We start from the raw sequence: 18570 nt of genomic DNA, 5'->3' as shown, positions 1-18570 counted from the left end.
ATAATTAACAGAGACACACCTATATCAAGGTTAATTAAAATAAAGGTTCTTTTGGGTGAATGAACTAATGGTGATATATTATAATACAAAACATGTCCAGGTAATAATAGAGAGAATGAAAATTTCCCTCTAGTTACAATAAAAGCATAAGGATAACATATTAAGATATGTAATAAGAAGTCAATATTCCACACTTTGACCTTGAAGCTTTTGCAAATAACATCCACATCAAAAGTATGTCATGATGCAATTGATGTATACTAAGCAGCACAGCCTCCACACATGATACCACTGTCACAGTAAAGATCATGTTAACATACAGTAGAAATGTATATGTAAAAGGAATATGATCAAATTTCAGCCATAGTTATCAGAATTTGCATCTGTAAGATTCAGGGAAAAACTAAAATAAAACAAATAACAAGATACTATGAAAAAATAAGAGCTTCCCTTCCCCTATTAAATAACAGTATGGCTTGCAAGGTTGAGTCAGATCTCTACTGATCTAAAGTCAAGGAATCTAACATATCCCTAATTGAGCCTCAATTATAACAGGGTTATTTTCCAGAGTCAAAAGTTTCAGGAGGAATGAACTATATCTATATCCAATGCTCTTTCAGCATCATAGTTATTTGTACAGACACAGTAGTTCTTTTGCTTTTTGGCTAAACAATACTTTTGGTCCTTATATGACTCAGTCTTCATACATGAATGTTCTTAATCTAGTCCCTAGAAAAACATGCAAGTATTTTCAGTTTGGTCCTTGTCATTTATTGTTGTAAGACCATTTGTAGGAATTAAAGTATAGAGACCAAATTGAAAATGATTGTTATCCAGAAGCATCAAAGTGATAATGATTGCCACACATATAGGTATCAAAAGGCATATTTTTGGTCTCTGAATGTGAACAACAAGGACCAAATTAAAAATAAGTGTGGACATATGGATTGTCGTTGAAATTATTTCACATATAGGGACCAAGTTGAAAACACGCTCATGAACAAAGATCAAAGTATACCCATTGCATAAGAGATTAGCAATATCACCACCTCCCCGAGCTAATAGCAATTTAGTTTTCTCATTACGAAAGTACGTATAAAATTATGAACTATTCTATCACCAACAACTGAATGACCTACAAGGAAATATGACAATCTCATCCATCCAATGCAAAGACCAACACTTTGAAGCATGATTCACAGTTTCACACTATAAGAGTAAGACGCTTACACAAGTGAACAACCAGACCGACGCCTTTTCTTCCTTGCCATTTCTTTCCTTCTTGGAGGTTGGAGAACAACCTTAATTGCAGTATCAAAAACTGCTTTCACATTCTAAACCATGAAAAGATATTATCATCACCAAATTCTCTGTCATAAGACTTTATCCATAAAAACCAACATATATATATATTTATTAAAAGATCACCTCTTTCCATAGGATCCCATATGTTTGGGTAATTTTTTTCCAATAATCAGACTCTCTATAGCCGACCAACATGGGTGGCTTTGGAAGTAAAATTGATTTTTTTGTTTTAAGGAAACACAAATAGCTTCTGCTTAACACCAAAATCTATATAAAAAGTAGATCAACTTTTTACACAATCTAACTTCTTAAGCTTTAACAAAAAGACCCTTAAGTAATACTACCTGCTGTGTCTTTGAACTGCACTCAATGTAAGCTGCAGCACCAATTTGTTTCCTCAGTTCTTCACCCTGTTTACAATGTACAATGATTTATGAATAAGAACCTTTCTTTACTGAAGTGCTTCATGCTTAATCAAAAATACAAAAAAAGTTAAGAAAACTAGTATGAAGTATATATACCTCAGCAGATGTTATAACATTAGATCCCATGTGATCAGCAAAATATCGATGATCGTCACGAAGATCTAGTGTCAATAATTGAAAACACAATGTCATTCACATCTTCCCTCTATTCAGTCAGAAAAATCAACAAATAAATGCACAAGCTTTTCTATGTGCTGCTGCTCACCTAACTTTGTGCCAACAAGAACAATTGGAACATTAGGTGCAAATCTACGCAACTCTGGCATCCACTGAAAGATAGAAAACTGAAATGAATAGCTGCGCTACGGATTAAGACAAATATATTTTAAGTGCACAAATGCTATGTTGAAAACAGTTCATCATTGAATAAAGCATACACTGTTAAAATCATAGAAATACCCTCCCAGAGAAAGGTGCCTATTGATTTAAGCGATCCTTGAAACAAATTATAAAGCATGGTACTTGAATCTGGAGTGTTAAACCCATATTTTATGAACCATGTAAAAATAATAACAATTTAGAAGCCATTCCATGTTATCCATAAGTAAGGAAAACACATAATCGCCTCAACTATCAATACTGGTAGTAAAAAGATATAATAGAAATCAGATGTAAAAAAAAACCTTGGACATGGTGTCAAAAATACTTATGCTATAGAAACAATGTATCACATATATTATAAATTTTCCTTTTGCATTCACTTAAAGTCCACTATAACACCAATGAAACCTTAACCACAACATTAGGGATTCGAATCCTACAATTGCCAAATTGAAAAGGGATTACTTAATTCCTATTGATTTTACTTAACCACCATCCTTATAGTAGAGATTATGCATGTGGCTTCGTCAAAGACCAAAAATAATATTTGTAACAAGGGAATTGTAGCTTTCTATAGTACCAGAGAAAATGATTCTCAACATGTGTTTTCTTCTTCATTTCCAATTTTCATTTCCACCCAATTTATCCCCCCTCAATCAAAACAAGCCTAAAAAGACCTACTTCCTGAAAAGTAAAAACTTGAATCCAAATCCAAAAAATAGAAACAGGGGATATAAAGTAAAACATAAGAAAACAGAGATATCATGAACCTTCTTGAGAACATTTTCATAACTAGCTCTGCTAATCAGTGAAAATGCTAACACAAATATGTCGGCGCCTCTATAACTCAGCGGCCGCAACCTGCTATAGTCTTCCTGACCTTTAAAACATAGTGAAAAACCATTATCAAGAGTTTATGGACATTAACCAAAACACAATATTGAACCATAAAAGCTCAATCCAAGTACCTGCTGTGTCCCAAAGCCCCAAATTTACAATGCTTCCATCCACAGCTACATTGGCACTAAAGTTATCAAATACTGTTGGTATATAATCCTGCCACACAATAAGGGTTTCACATTAGTGAAAATGAAAACAAAGATAGTAAAAAATATGAAAATAAGGGTTATAGATGGGTTTTGGAAGAACTAATTGAAAATCTATTCAGGCTTATAAAAATAACTCATGACCTATCTACAAGCTATTTTAAGCTTATTTCAGTCAGGTTATCAGAAAAGCTTGTAAAAATAAGTTTTTTTTAGCTTATTTCAAAATAGCACATTGAATAACCACTTAGAATGTAGATAATGAAACATCTCAGCAAATTGGAACAAATGTAGCAATACTATTATATACTAAAATAGTGATTGGCATTAAACCCAGATATTATTCTTAGAAAAAGCTCAAAACTTTAAATTATTTACATGATGTTTATTTGTATATAAAGCAATATTCAAAACCAACTTTAAAAATTTCAACAAAAAAGAGAACAAAGGAAGAAACTTTACAGTGGGGAACTTGTTGCTGGTGTAGCAAATGAGCATGCAAGTTTTTCCAACAGCTCCATCACCAACAGTGACACATTTAATGAACTTTGATGCACTCATCATTTGAAACTTGGAGGCTAAGAGTGAGAGGATTAAGCAGCTACAGCACTTGTTGTTCTTAATAATATAGAAAGACCCTTAAAAGTTGAGTTATATAAAGTGTGAAAAAGTAGAAAATGAAGAAAATTAGACAGTGTTTGGATTCTGATCTCTAGGTTACATTAAAAAGTGTTTAATAAGTAGGTACACTGAAAGGTGCTTCTCCTAGTTTCATTCAAGAAACAAAACAAAACAATAGATTTTTTTGAAAAAAAATGGTAGATTTCTTTGGTTATTTTTTTATATTACAACTTCATCATATAAGTTTTTTTTTGTTTCAATTTAGTGTATTTTTTATTTTCAAATTCATCATTCAAGTTATTCTATGTTTTAATTTGGAATTATAAGTTGTTTTTATTAGACTTATACTCTAAGATGATGCAATTTCATAAAAATAGTAGAAATATTGTCAGATCTTTATGTTTTGAAACAAATTGTGAATTTTATTTGAAAAGCAAGAATTGTGAGCAAAAATGTATTGGTAGGATAAAATGAAGAGAAAAAAATAGTTACAGGGAAAATTCTGTTTCCAAATTAACATTATAGAAAACCCATAAAAATTAGTAAATTATAGAGAATGGACATGCAGTGAGTGCATGTGTGCATTTAGTCAAATGGTGTTGTTCTGCACTTTTTGACCACACTCAATAAAATTTCAAAATCCAACAGAAATATTTTTGAATTACATGACCCTCTCTCAAACTGTACCTATATCTGCATGCATAGCAATCATCTGAAATTTAATTTTGTACACTTTTCTAGTCAATCTCAACTCTTTGACTCACTCTACAACTGTATCAGAGTCCCCATTTTTAATACATTTATATTATATTACTATAATATATACTTCTTTATAATTGTAAAATATGTGTTTTACTTACCTTAATAATAATTTTATGGGTCTTGCTAATAAGTTTTCTAAGAACATTGCTTAAAAAATTAATAAATAAAAACTTTGTAATAGGAATCATAACTAATATTTTTCATTACCTATATGAGTTTTTCAACAACAAAAAAAAACAAAGAGAAGTGGAGATATTAACTTGATGGTTAAGTAAACAAAGTTGGATTAAGTAAATGATTATTGTTGTGTTGTCTCTATTGATTAACGTGTAGAAGAATGTGAAAAATGGACCCACATGTCTGGTTTATAATGGAAATGCTCATATCCCTAAGATATTCAAATATTTTCAACCGTTTAAGCTTTTGTTTTTGTTTTTACCTGAACTCTGATCTATCTGCCATAGAAATTATAAGTGCAACCTCTATGAAGGTTTGACAAGTTATTTGTTCAAACAATTGTGACCACTGTTTTTCTTTTGAAAATCACTGGTTGCACACTTCCTTAGATATATGCACATCTTTTTACATAGATAGCATAATCATAAAATATATTAAATGGGTCGAACTTTTGGTATGACTAATGTAGTATATATTAGAAAATGAGATTATGTATGGCTAAGTATACATGTAATTATACTTTTTTATGTAAATATGAGATTATGTATTTAAATGTATTTGTATATGAGTATAGTATGGTTTAATTAAGATAACATCATGCTGCATGATTCAAAGAATGTACTGTAGTAGAAACAATAAAAAACTTTGTTGATGTGTTGATTAAAAATGACAAGTTTCAAAACTAAAGTGATTATGGTTGTGGGCTGTTGCTAAATTGCTATGAACGTGCATGTGCACTTTTGAGCTTTTTCTTTGCTTAAATTGTCCAACTTTTGTTAGACATTTCCATGGCTTTTGGGAGTAATGTGTTAGACATTTATGCTTCCCTAAAGTCACAACTATATAAACTCATAATTTTTGACAAGACAAGTTTATAGGAATTTAATATATATGTTAAAATATTTCAGTAGTTAGGTAAAAAAATGTGCAATTATATATATATTGGTCAAGTTAAACAAGTGGAGCCCAAGCACAATTCTTATGGCTCATCCTATTCTTAACTAGACCAAGTATAAACTCATTAAACTAGCCTTCTAAAGCTTCTATAGTTCTATATCACATATGCATAAGAATAAAGACCACCATAATTAGCCATTATAAAAAAGCCTTGCAACTAATAGGTGATTAGAGAGGAATTGTATCCCTTCTTGTGCACCAATTTGGGTGCTTAAAGATGACTCGGATCATTCTCTAGCAACCGAGGAAGTCATGATCTCATATGTATCATGAACCTTTTTATTTATACTTATCTCATTAAAATGATAATGTAGGAAAGAACTCTAGTAACTATAGAAAAGAATTTCGATTAGAGATCACCCCAATTAGTTATTAGTAAGAATCTTATATGTTAAATCATTATCGACTATAACGAATTTACACTACTTTTCTAAAACAATCATAATATTTTCCCCAAAAAATCTGACAAAACCGTATTTTGGTAGCATGATATATGATGCTTCCACATTATTTTATTGAAACATTCTCAACAATGAACAGATGAAATTCCTATCATTTTTAACACAACTCTCTAGTGGTAGAAATATATATTCCACAATTAAAGTGCCCAACAGAATTTGAAAAAAAAAATTTTTATTTCCACAATGACCAGCTTTCATACATGTTTCCACTTTCCATAAGAGCCTATGCAGTAAACAGTACTAGAGAAAAAAACACTAACAATGATGTAACAACTAAAAGACATAGCAAGAGGGATCAAATTCAAAGTGGCTTGAGGATAGATATAGTGAATTTTACTCCACTCTTTGCAACCTTGACCTTGAGCTTATCTACTAATAGAGCAAATTAATCTCTTTGATATGACAGAGCATTAGTGATTCGGTGTAATAGTAGTAAAGATTTATTCCCTTACATATATTTAAAAGTTATTCATGATTAATATAAATTGTAGATACATTATAAAAAACTCTTACATTCTTAAATATATATATCATTTCTCTTGGTTGTTAAAATCGATTGTAATCAATATTCCTGAATTATTATAATTGACATGATCAAATTAAAAAAGAAATTACATACCAAACAAAAACAGATCTCACTGATAATAAAGAATAAAATTGAATACTCATACTTTCTTCTAAAAAAATACTAACAATTAGGAAAATTTTAATGGTGATAATATTAAAAAATTAATATAATATTATAAATTTTAATGGTATATTGATATTATAAATTAATATACCATTTTTTAAAGGTCATATACTTTTTCTATTTTAAAACTTTAAGCTATTGATTGATAATAATAACAATAATCTATATGTAGAAGTGATTGATAGCTACATGACACAAATTAGTTTTTGCTGCGTTTTACTTTTATTATTAATTTATATTTTCAACTTATAACATATTTCTTTTATTTTTCTAAAATTAAATATATAACTATTTAAGTTTGACTGAAATTATACTTATTAACTTAGTAATTGATATAGTATTCAATTTCTTTATACGTTATGAAAAAGTAAAAAAAAAAAACTATTTTTATTAATTGATATTTTTTATTTTTTATTTCTCCAAATTGAAAATGATCCATAGTTATATAAATTAGTGAAACCCTTAAACCATCACAAACATGTGTTGAAAGCGCAGCCATTGTTAAACCCTTAAACCCTCTCACACAGAGAAAGTTACCACCTTTACGTGTTGGGTATATATAAGAAAAAAGAGTGATTTTTTTTCAGAATTTGAAGAATGGTGCTTACGGAAGATGAAACCAACAGGCTTTACAGAATCACAAGGACGGTGTTGAAGATGCTTAAGGACAGAGGCTATCTTGTTCATAACAAAGAAATTGAAATGTCTAAACATGAATTTAAGAACAAGTTTGGTGAAAATATGAAGAGGGAGGACCTCACTTTCATGAAATCCATGAGAGATAATGACTCTGATCGTGTAACACTCTCACTCTTTTTTCTTTTCTTTTTTTCCCCTAACTAGTACTGTTATTCAATTGTTAGTTTGTTAGTTAGTTACACTTATATATGCATCGCTTTGTATTTGTACAAGTTTTATTCGGTTAGGGTTATGTTGTGTTTATCGTAGTTGCGGTTGTCACAATGATGCGGCCGCATTGGGCCGCAACGCAACCGCATTGAACCACATTTGGACCGCACCAGGCCACATCGAATTCAAAAATAGTTTTTTAATCATAAAATAATTCCCAACGGCAATAACGGCAACCATTACTGTAATCGCAACAACAACGACAGTTTAAAACAATTTGATATTGTGGGCCACAATTTAGTAATTGTAGCTGTGTTCTCTTTGTTTTCTGCAATGTGGAATTGTTATTGATTTGTGTCATTGAGTGTGTCCTGTTTCTGTTTTCCTGTCATTTGGTCTAATGAAGTTGAGAGATGAGCAAACTCCAGAGTTCATGTGGGACCGACTAATTTGATAGTTAACCCATGTGATTTTGTAGGTACCACACAAAATTTAACCAGAGTGTATGTGTTGAATGTGGGATTTAAAGAGTGTGTTACTAACATTTCTCAGAGTAATAGATACAAAAGTTATAATAGAATTTTCGGTTGAGAGTGTCTCTACTAATATTCTTGTGTCCATCTCTCACCCATTTGATAAAATGATTGACATGAGGGGGTTTGTTCTGGTGAGTGTGATATACATTAGCTATACTCTTGAGAATGTAGTTAAAATGGGAGACAATGAAGATCCATAAAGCAATCTAGGACATCTTCGAACTTGTACCTTGATTTTTCGATATAACGAAATGTGATTTTGTGAAGGTAAAGTGATGTATAATTGCATTTTTTGATGCTGAAGTCATTTAGCTAGTTACACATGTACATGTGATTAGTCAGTGATTATTAGTTACTTTGTCTTGTTCCTCATTTCTCACTTTGTGAATATATTCATATCGTTGGTTGTCTTCGTACCAGATCTATGTTTTCTTTCCTGATGAAGCTAAGGTTGGGGTAAAAACCATGAAGACTTATACCAACCGGATGAAATCAGAAAATGTTTTCAAGGCTATCTTGGTCTGTCAACAGAATTTGACTCCCTTTGCCAAGACTTGCGTTAGTGAAATTTCTTCAACTTTTCACTTGGAAGTTTTTCAGGTGACACGCTTGATTTGATTTCTTCAAAATTTCACTTGCTCACTCACAAATGACAATTTTCGTAAGATGCATTCAGCTTATTTGTTTTGTCTTCTAATTCTTTTGTGGGTTCTTTCAGAGTCCTTTGGCAGACACCTAATTTCATTAGGTGGTCATAATTCATAAATATCCCATTATATATATAACACTTTGATACATCTTACAGACTTACAGTAGATGTTGTATGTACTTAGGAGATTGAACATCATTCATATGATATTCTAGGTGTGTTTGATAAAGTTGAAAAGTTAAGCACTGAAAAGTATGTTTGATTTTTTAAAAAAAAAATCATTTCAAGTGCACAATAATATATGTGCAGAAGTTATCTTCTTATAATTATTCCATTAGCTTCTACATTTAAATAATTAATATTTCTTCCCATTTCTATTTTGTATTTAGCTAGAATAGCTTGAAATCCTGTTACTGCATCGTCATTGTTCTCTTCAATCCTTATGCTTTATACATATTTACAATTTTTAAGAACTGCTAATACAGGAGTCAGAACTTCTGGTCAACATAGTGGAGCATGTTCTTGTCCCTGAACATCAAATTCTGACTGATGAAGAAAAGAAAACTTTGCTTGAGAGATATACTGTAAAGGAAACTCAGGTCAGTGTGTGAATTGAGTTTGATGCACTAGATATATTCAATAATGTAAAATAAATTCTACTGAGTACAGATGATTGTATTCCTACATTTGAGAAATCAAGAATATGTGTTTAAGAAAATTTTCTTAAGTATTTTATGTAATCGAAACAATTAAGAAAGATTTAGTTGTAAATGATTTGTCTATAGACATGATTTACTTACGAGACCTTAGTATTGAATATTGTATTGAATCATAAATTTTATGATATGCTTTGTTTACTATTTCTTTCATGATCTGGGTACTAGTCTTTTTATGCATATTTGCATATATCATATTGCAATTCTAGTATTTTACTACAAATTTGTTCAGTTAATGACATGTTTATGTGTGTTGTTCTCAGCTACCTAGGATCCAGGTAACAGATCCTGTTTCAAGATATTATGGACTGAAGCGTGGACAAGTTGTGAAGATAATCAGGCCAAGTGAAACTGCAGGAAGATATGTTACTTACCGATTTGTTGTATAAGAATTTCCTCCGACTTAGAATAATACTTTTTGCATTATGCTACCTACTCATATTATATATATGAACCATGAACAAGGATATATATAATGTCTTTTGGTACTAGGAATTGGAATGGGATCACATTTTTTGGAATCTTTCACTTCCAATCTAGTTTGGTAACTTTCCAAATAAGATGGATATGCAATCTAAGCAATTGTTGAAATAAATTGAGTTATTTGGGCCCAAAAGAATTGGGGCGAATCACTGGATACTTTTTTCAAAAATTATTGTATGGCTCAACACTAATCATCTTGGAAATGTCGAAATTAGAAAATGACATATCTTTCTATGAATCTTCTTATAAAATAAGAAAAGTAATATCATCTTATTACATATGTCACTTTAACGAAGAATTTGGTAGGATGATGATTACTCATCTGAAATTGAAGGTAGAATAAGTACAAACCCTTTGATCAGATAAAAGGCAACACCACCTTTACCCTTATTTTGAACCTTTGAATTGTTCTATTATTTCTGTGACATATGACATATAAGATAAAGTGAATCTCAAAGTTTATAATTTTTAACTAACCACGTAAAAGAATTCATATAAAATTACCCCATCACAATTGAAGGTATCGCCCCATGAGAGTCATGGATTTCTGTATCAATCACAATTGTTGTCAATATATAACATTCTACAAGCCATGCATGCAACACACAATTATTGTTGATGTATGCTGAATACTTCAATATGAAGAAACCAAAGTATATACAAAGAAATGTTCACAAGGTTTAGGTACACCATTTTATGGATAATTGATGACAAAACCTTCATTTCTCCACTTGCAACCGTCCTTGTTTTAATCATTCTTTCCATCCTTATCACACTCTCACTATCTTAACCTTTCTAAAGTATAAAAAAGTAGAGGAAGTAGTAGAGACATGTTTTCTCAAACTTCTTTTTCACGGTCCAGTTTCTTTGCCCTTTCCCTTATTTTATGTATTTTGAATATCAACATATGTTAAATGATAAAATGATTAGTACCACTTGTTATTCATATTTTCCACTCATTTCCATGTATTTTTATATAGCATATAGATAGCATTTTTGTGTGATGAGTATGCTAGGAGTCATAGCTTGAAATGCATTTGTATTTTTCTATGCACATGAGTTGTTGTCCCTAAAGTCAAATTCCCAAGCACTTCCTAAAGTTTGTATCAATAATTGACATCTCAAAAGTCTAAAACAGACTTCTTTTACTCACTCACTGGTAAATAGATATTGCAATAATACTCTTGTCACTCTGGTTGTCACATCAGCATGTCACACACTAAATTATGAAGAATATACCAATCCTTTATATCAAAAGTTTTCTATATCTCTATATCAACCCACTAATGTTTTATTAAATATCTAAAAGTATTAATAAGACAATTAATTCTGTAATGTTCCCCTTGCAATCTTGAAGAGAAGACACTATAAAAACATGAACAAATAACCAAATTATTACTAAATTTCTGTACTGAAAAAATGCATTCTTTTTCTCATGAAAGAACTGAATTGAAGGCATGAAGTTGCCAAGTCGAAGTTGGCTAAATTGGCTATGCCATTAAGTTGGCCATGGACAATGACATTACACTTTTGATGCATTGATCAAATTTTTATTTCTCTCACAAAATCTTAGTTGGAAACTTGTATGGGGTTTCTATATGGTACCCATTAAGGTAAACCATACCTCTAATAGGTGATGTAACAAATTACTACTAATCATGATGTCACATTATTTGAGGATCGGACATTGTTATATTTAAAGCCCTATGTGGTGCAATATATTAGAAGATCATGGTGTCTTGTGATATGATTTTCAAATCAATGTTGCATTAATTCATGACTGAAATTTGATTTTTGTATTTTGGTTTATGTATATATCATCAATCCATTTCTACCTCTTTAGAATAACTAATATTTGGTTATCTATTTGTTGAAGGTTCATGAATGTGTATCTACACACAGATGAGGATTTTCTCAGTTTAGCTGTCAATCTTTCTTATCTACTAATATTATATTTGAAACTCTTCATCACCAATGAAATTAAAGGGAAAAAATCAAAAGCAAGATTTGTTTCTAATCAATTCTGATTTGTATAGCCTGTTTCATTATATATTATACTCCATATGGCTAAGGAAGAGCATTGAAAATATATTTTTGTCACACATGCTTGGTTCATTATTGATGCAAAAATAGTTAACTTGCATGCTAATTTTTTTGGCTCTATATAGTGCCTATTACAAATTTACTGTTTTGACAGGGCGCAGTTGAAGATTCACATTGATGTTAGTGTTATTAATCACGCGTACTTTTTCAACTTGGGTGCACCACTGAAATTTCTTTTCAAACATTTACAATATGCCTATTAACAGTGAATGATAATTCAATCAAATCAATCACATTTTAACACTTTGTCTCATTGTAAATGCTACCCTTTTCATTTTTATATTCCTTGTAAGTTAAGAATCAATAATTCCATAATAAAATGAAGCTTCTCAACTTCATTTAGCTCGGTACTCATCTTTTCTGATAGATATTACTATATCAATTGTGAATTACTTTAATTTACAAGGATCTACATATATACCATAATGTTATCTTTATCATTATTGTTGTATTATAACTTTTATCACAGAAAGACACAAAAATAATATTGTCAAAAGAACTGTTCCTTGGCATGAGATACAAGTTTTGATAACTCTTTCTTTTTGTAATAAAATTTCTCTTTTTGAGAAAACCATTGCTAAAGTGGATCATGGCAGTGCATTAGCTAGTTAATATAGAAAATTAATGAAATAATAGCACAAAAATAAAAGTATTTTCAAATCAGGACTCAGAAAACTCACTGAATGCTCTAAGATATATAGATCTTTCTTTCAAGCCATACAATCGATTAAGCTAGCAAGGGCCATATAATTGTTAGACTAAGGACCATGTTACTTTCTGTGTACAACAGTACAAGGTAGAGGATTCTTGTTGATTTCATGAATCATTATACAGATAAGACAGAAGTACATATTTTAACATCTCTAAACAGTCACATATTCCTCTTTGGTCTTATTCCAAATTTCCTCAAGCATACTTACAAAATCTGCAGCACATTTTGGCATGCATATACACTTATACAGTACCAGTATCTGGCTCATCATTTTTTACTATATAATTATAGACTTTCTTCATATTGTGAAGTACCATAAACTAATATGAGGTTTGTGATAACTAGAATTAGTATTTGGTTCAGATATTTATTGAGAGAATTTTGTAACCATGTGATGTTGAGTTCATTTTGATAAATTCCAAGAGCCAAACAATTATGATGGCATATAAGTCATTGTTACTAGAAAGAAAAAAACAAGGTATGGGTCCAGGTGTAAAAGGGTAGCATTACAGTAGCACTATGAAAGAATCATCCTTTGGTTTTATACTGCAATATAATTGTGGTGATCCTTAAGTTTCAAGTTAAATCATAGTACAAGGGGTGAGGTGCAGGCCCCTTTAAGTGTCAATAATTCATGTTTGATGCAGGCCCCCTTAATGGTTGCAATGCAAGTTGGAATGCATTAAAATTACATGCAGGCTTTTTGCAGTAATATCCCACATTCCCACTACTACACAGCTTTACTACATGACAAAGCTTCAATCCTTGCCTTAAAAACCTTTGATAAGACTCTCTTCTGTAGAAAAAAAGTTATGAATAGGTATTACATTGATCACAAACATGACCTGACTTGAGTAATAGTGCTGCATTTGCTTGGATTGCACTGAAAAAATTATACCTTATATACAATCTCTCTTGTGTTGAAAAAATGATTTGAAAATTGGAATCAAGACCTTTATTTCAGGTCCAAAAAGTGATGTTAGTGCCACTGCCAACACATGTTTAAGTTTTATGTCTTGTTGATTTCCTCATAGAGTTCTTTAAATATATCTGCCTAAGGATTCATTGCTAAAATGACAGGTCCATACCAAACCATAAATGACCTTATTTATAAATACTATTTGGTCCTGGTTCCCTTTTGTAGTAACCATGCAATGTATGGTTTCAGCTAGTTTCTGCACACAAAAAAAACTTTGTATTATGGCTGTTGGTTTTGTAGTAATAGTAGTGTCTTTATATGGAATTCCACTTTGTTATTTTTTCGTCCCTCTTAAATTCCTTTTGCACTATTAGGTTTTTGAGTTCTCTCTCTCTCTATATATATATATAGTCTTATAAACACTTTACTACTGCACATTTCTATAACATTCTTTTTACATTAGTAGTTTAGTATCATTCTTTAAACTGTAACAATTTTATTAAACGAGTTGATGTTATGATTTCTGATTCAGCGCACCCGTCACCCATGATTGAAAAAAAGATTAGACAAATGAAAAGTGTGGATGTGATCTCTGATTGAACATAGAAACAAGATGGTCTAGTCTATTAAGCTGGATTACCATTGTATTTTCACAATTACATTTGTAACTAAATGAAAAACTGTGATCATAAATATTTCAACATTCAAGGCCATATATAAGTGTAGGAATGGATTTTGTTGCAGTAAATAAATGCCACAATCCGAAAATTTGAGTTGTTAGATGAAGATCTCAGATCTCAGATCTCCTGAGTTGTGTGTAAATTCTGATTTGCCTCGTATGATTTTCATCCAATGGCTTATATTTGTGGACTAAACAAGTTCTAACATTTTCTTATTGCACCAAATCCTAATATATATGTATAGTTATTTTTTCTTGTTTAGTTGTCTCAATCAAGAGAATCTTGTACAAGAGCAACTAAAATGGTAGGACCAGGTTTCTCTTATCAAGTGTGTCAGATTTGCAGAGTGTGGAATTATTCATACAGAAGTATGAATGTCCATTTAGGACTAAAAAATGAAAAAAATAAAGTGGTTGGGACTCCACTTATGTGTAATGAAATCGTAGATGGGGTCAAGAGAGTATTGTTTTGAAGATTCATGCTGTCTCCTACACTTTCCCTTACCAGAAAGTCTTTGCTCCGATTATGACAACCATTTTACATGTTAGAGTTAGACATTATTGAACTCACTGTTTCGTAGCTGTAATTCTTTTTTCACTTACTTTTTTGGTCTTGCTAGGTCATGTCCTTTCTTTTTGGTTTAGATTTTGCCTCATTCTTACTTTTAACAATAAAACATTAAAATGAGGACTATGTTAAGGCCACTACATGCACAAAATGAAGTATGGAGTAAAAAATATTAGGTTCCTCATAAGTGGGGTGTTAAAACCTGAGATTTATCTTATTATCCATTTAGCAAGGTACCATAACTTAGCATAAGTGTATGGCAGATTGGGCCCAACCATCATAGGACATATTGATTGAGATGTAAATGATTTTTCAATGATGTCTCATTCTCTGTCTTGGATTAATCAGAATATTACTTTTGTTTTTTAAAATTTCTTTTAATCATGTAGCAATATGTAATTGACACACGACAAGGAATGAGACACTGTTAGAGACAAATGATTTTTGTATGAATGGGATAGTAGCTAGAAGAATGGCTCTTAATAAAATCTGTATTGAATTGAACATTAAAGATAGTGGAGTTGCCATCATAAACTTGCTTTGAGGAGAGGAATAAAAATAGAGGTTGATGCACTGCTCAATAGCATTTGCTGTTACCACTATGTTCTTGGGGCCACCAACTTCAAGTAAGAAACAAATAATTTTTGAAATGGGACCCACTCTAGGGATGTGGGTCCTCTCTTGGGATTCTCTTGTTCAATGTTTTGATGATGGTTAAAGTCATATTTATCAACAATAATGTATTAGCTCCATGCAATAGTTTTCTCATTAAAGAAAGAGTATATAAAGCTATTGAAGTTTCGAATGAAAAGAGCATAAATGTGATTGAGTTTCGAATGTTTTGATAGTTTCTTTTGTAACAAATAAATATTTATGTGTCTCACTTATATTTTATCTTTTATTTATATAAAACACATCCTAAAATCAAAGAGACAATAAATATATGTATATAAAGCTATTGAAGTTATAAAATTCTAAGTTATGGGTGAAGTTCAAAATCTTTTTTTTTTTGGTGTTTAAACTTTGCCTAACTACAATTAGTGTTAAAACTTGCAAGTGGAATCTCATTGTCACGAAGTTAGGAGACAATTTTGAAAGATCCCCATTATTTTTGACTCATCTATGATCCACAATACACGTACTATGTGATATAAAGTTACTTTGATCACAACTCATGTATGTGGTCCATGACCTCCAAACAATAATAATCATCTTAAGATGAGTAATTGGTGCATTAACACACAATCCCAAGTCCTAAAACCCCACATTCTAGTATATTGCATACGAGTTTATCTAACATACTTCTTTACTTTCTCTATGCTAAACAACTCAGCATGATGTTGATTGAATCTTTAATATGGTATTTAAATCTTATCATAAAGGCACACTAGTCTTATAGATAACATTTTAACTTCAATTTTCCCTTCTTACATGATGTTTAATAATTTTATCATAAAGTATGATGAACATTTGAGGTGAAATTTCAATGTGGGTGAAGCTACTTAAATTCGACACTAACATCCTACAAGTCCTTGCATTTGTACTCCATTTTTGTTCTATCTATTTCAATGTAAGTGGCATTAGGAAAATGGTCTTGCAAATATCTGAAAAAAATGTAGAGAACCAATTAAGGCTAAGTAAGAACAGAAATTTCCACAGCCACTTCTTTTTTACCCCAAAAGATGATAAATAAATGTAAACGAGTATGATACATTGTCATTGCATCCTACATCATTTATGTTTAATTATTATTAACTTTCCAAAATAAAAAAATACAAATAAATAATGAATGATACAATGACTATTTAAATCTTTAAATTGAGAACATATAGATATTATACTTTCAGTTTCATTTCCTTTTTACTTTCTGATTCATTTTCATTTCCTTGTAAATCTTTTTGCTTGTCAGAAATCTTTAATCCCTCCTTAATCCAAGCAAAGCAGCATATAAGCTTGGGATATCAGCAACATGCCTTTATTTTTATTTTGTTCAAAGAAATAAATATTTTCAGAGAAAATATAATGCATGTAAACAACACATGACTTTTTTATACTTTCAATGCAATGCACCATATAAAAATATTATACACTTATATTAAGTAGATATTAAATTTTATATTTTATAATAATAGGGGCATGGAAACTGTTTGTCCTGTCATTTTCTCTGTGATTCCTTGCTTAGCTTTTTTGAGCCTCACTTACCCTTCTAACAAACACTGCCTCCAGCGCATCTTAGCTTTTGGCGCACATTCTACAAAATCAACAGAGAAAAAAAATGTAACTTTATATAGTGGTGGGACATTATATCTTTTAATAATGCTATTTTGATTTAGTTTCACTCATTTTTGTACACACGTACACCATGATATCCACGTATATATATATACTTCCATTATAAGCACATGTGTACATATGTGCCATATGTTAGCTTTATCAAAAGTTTATGTTACAATTTATAAATGTAATTATTTCATGTTAAATGCTTTTAAAGTTCTGTTTTGTTATGGAAAATGATTTTAAAATTTAATAATGAAAAGAAATAAATTATGCTACAAAAATCATAAAAAGGGATAACAATTTCCTTTGTAATCAATAAAGATGAGTAGGCTAGAATTTGAATCTTATTGTAATTCACTATTCATGAGTTATTCATATGTATTTACGGAAATGTTAGTTAATATAAGAATCATGCCCAAATCTTGTGATAATTAAATCACTCTTAATCCCTAATTTTTAAGTGAAAAATATGATATAGCATAACGCATATATTAATTGCTGTGTGTAAACATTAAGTTATAATAAAAAAATATATTATTGTAAATGATTTAATATTCTTGATCCAAAAAAAGAAAAAACAAAGGATAAGATGAATAAAGTTTGCAGAGACTTTCTGTGGTTTGTCGGAGTGATTGCCCACAAAAAGATTCACAACATTTTTAAAATCTGAAAAAACACAATCTTCGAATTTCATATTTTATTTAAAAAACAAAACAAAACGCAGTTCTATATTCTCTTTTGCAAATCACATTCCCATATTATATATTTTTCATTATCCCAAACCCTTCCACTGTCAATTGTCATTATCATCCACAATCACATTCATCAATTCACGTGTGATTATTTTAACTTAATAATAATCATAGTTATTAAGTTTGAGTCATCAAATATAACCTTAAATATTAATGTCAGTTTAATATGGAGAGGACGGAGGGCTGGTCAATATTTTAGAACGGGGTAATAACTAACAACTTAATGAAAAAATATATACATATTTAATATAAGAGTTTTATACATTGTCATGATATCATCTACTATTTATATTTAATTATCAATAATTTTTTCAAAACAAAAATATAATATAAATGAATAATTTATAATATAATAGTTATATATAGATCTTTATGTTCGTCGTGTATAATTTTCATACTATAACTAATTTTTGTGATATTATTAAGAGTATCTCTCACCTGTTGAGTAAAGATTAATTCCTTCTAAACTTCGTGGTTGTCCAATCGAACAACTGTCACTTC

General features: G+C 30.4%; 2 protein-coding genes and 1 long non-coding RNA gene across 3 annotated transcripts; 1 reads left to right on the top strand and 2 right to left on the bottom strand.

Annotated features, from left to right (window-relative positions):
* On the bottom strand, positions 35-3872 carry LOC109358345 (rac-like GTP-binding protein ARAC7). The gene is made up of 8 exons (XM_019602516.1): positions 3620-3872; positions 3080-3167; positions 2882-2991; positions 1996-2059; positions 1827-1891; positions 1650-1715; positions 1231-1334; positions 35-291 (listed from the first exon to the last, which is right to left on the bottom strand). Exons 1-8 carry the CDS (start codon positions 3719-3721, stop codon positions 261-263), a joined length of 630 nt encoding a protein of 209 aa, XP_019458061.1. The 5' UTR covers positions 3722-3872; the 3' UTR covers positions 35-260.
* Positions 7286-10175, top strand: LOC109358203 (DNA-directed RNA polymerases II and IV subunit 5A-like). The gene is made up of 4 exons (XM_019602302.1): positions 7286-7624; positions 8632-8811; positions 9346-9459; positions 9840-10175. Exons 1-4 carry the CDS (start codon positions 7424-7426, stop codon positions 9963-9965), a joined length of 621 nt encoding a protein of 206 aa, XP_019457847.1. The 5' UTR covers positions 7286-7423; the 3' UTR covers positions 9966-10175.
* LOC109358204 lies at positions 13582-14039 on the bottom strand. The gene is made up of 2 exons (XR_002108927.1): positions 13773-14039; positions 13582-13670 (listed from the first exon to the last, which is right to left on the bottom strand). It is a non-coding gene; the product is annotated as an uncharacterized LOC109358204 (long non-coding RNA).

This window comes from Lupinus angustifolius, chromosome LG10, assembly GCF_001865875.1.
Source record: "Lupinus angustifolius cultivar Tanjil chromosome LG10, LupAngTanjil_v1.0, whole genome shotgun sequence".
NCBI lineage: Eukaryota > Viridiplantae > Streptophyta > Magnoliopsida > Fabales > Fabaceae > Lupinus > Lupinus angustifolius.
Note: the sequence above shows the minus strand (reverse complement) of the source record. Positions and strands in the feature narration are given on the sequence as shown.

Excerpts from the sequence above, each read along its gene's own strand:
- LOC109358345 (XM_019602516.1), bottom strand. The coding sequence starts at position 3,721 with ATGATGAGTGCATCAAAGTTCATTAAATGTGTCACTGTTGGTGATGGA. Across the intron at positions 2,060-2,881 it reads ATGAAAATGTTCTCAAGAAG|TGGATGCCAGAGTTGCGTAG; the intron begins GTTCATGATATC and ends TCTATCTTTCAG. Across the intron at positions 1,335-1,649 it reads GCAGTTCAAAGACACAGCAG|AATGTGAAAGCAGTTTTTGA; the intron begins GTAGTATTACTT and ends TTCATGGTTTAG.
- LOC109358203 (XM_019602302.1), top strand. The coding sequence starts at position 7,424 with ATGGTGCTTACGGAAGATGAAACCAACAGGCTTTACAGAATCACAAGG. Across the intron at positions 8,812-9,345 it reads TTCACTTGGAAGTTTTTCAG|GAGTCAGAACTTCTGGTCAA; the intron begins GTGACACGCTTG and ends CTGCTAATACAG. Across the intron at positions 9,460-9,839 it reads ATACTGTAAAGGAAACTCAG|CTACCTAGGATCCAGGTAAC; the intron begins GTCAGTGTGTGA and ends TGTTGTTCTCAG.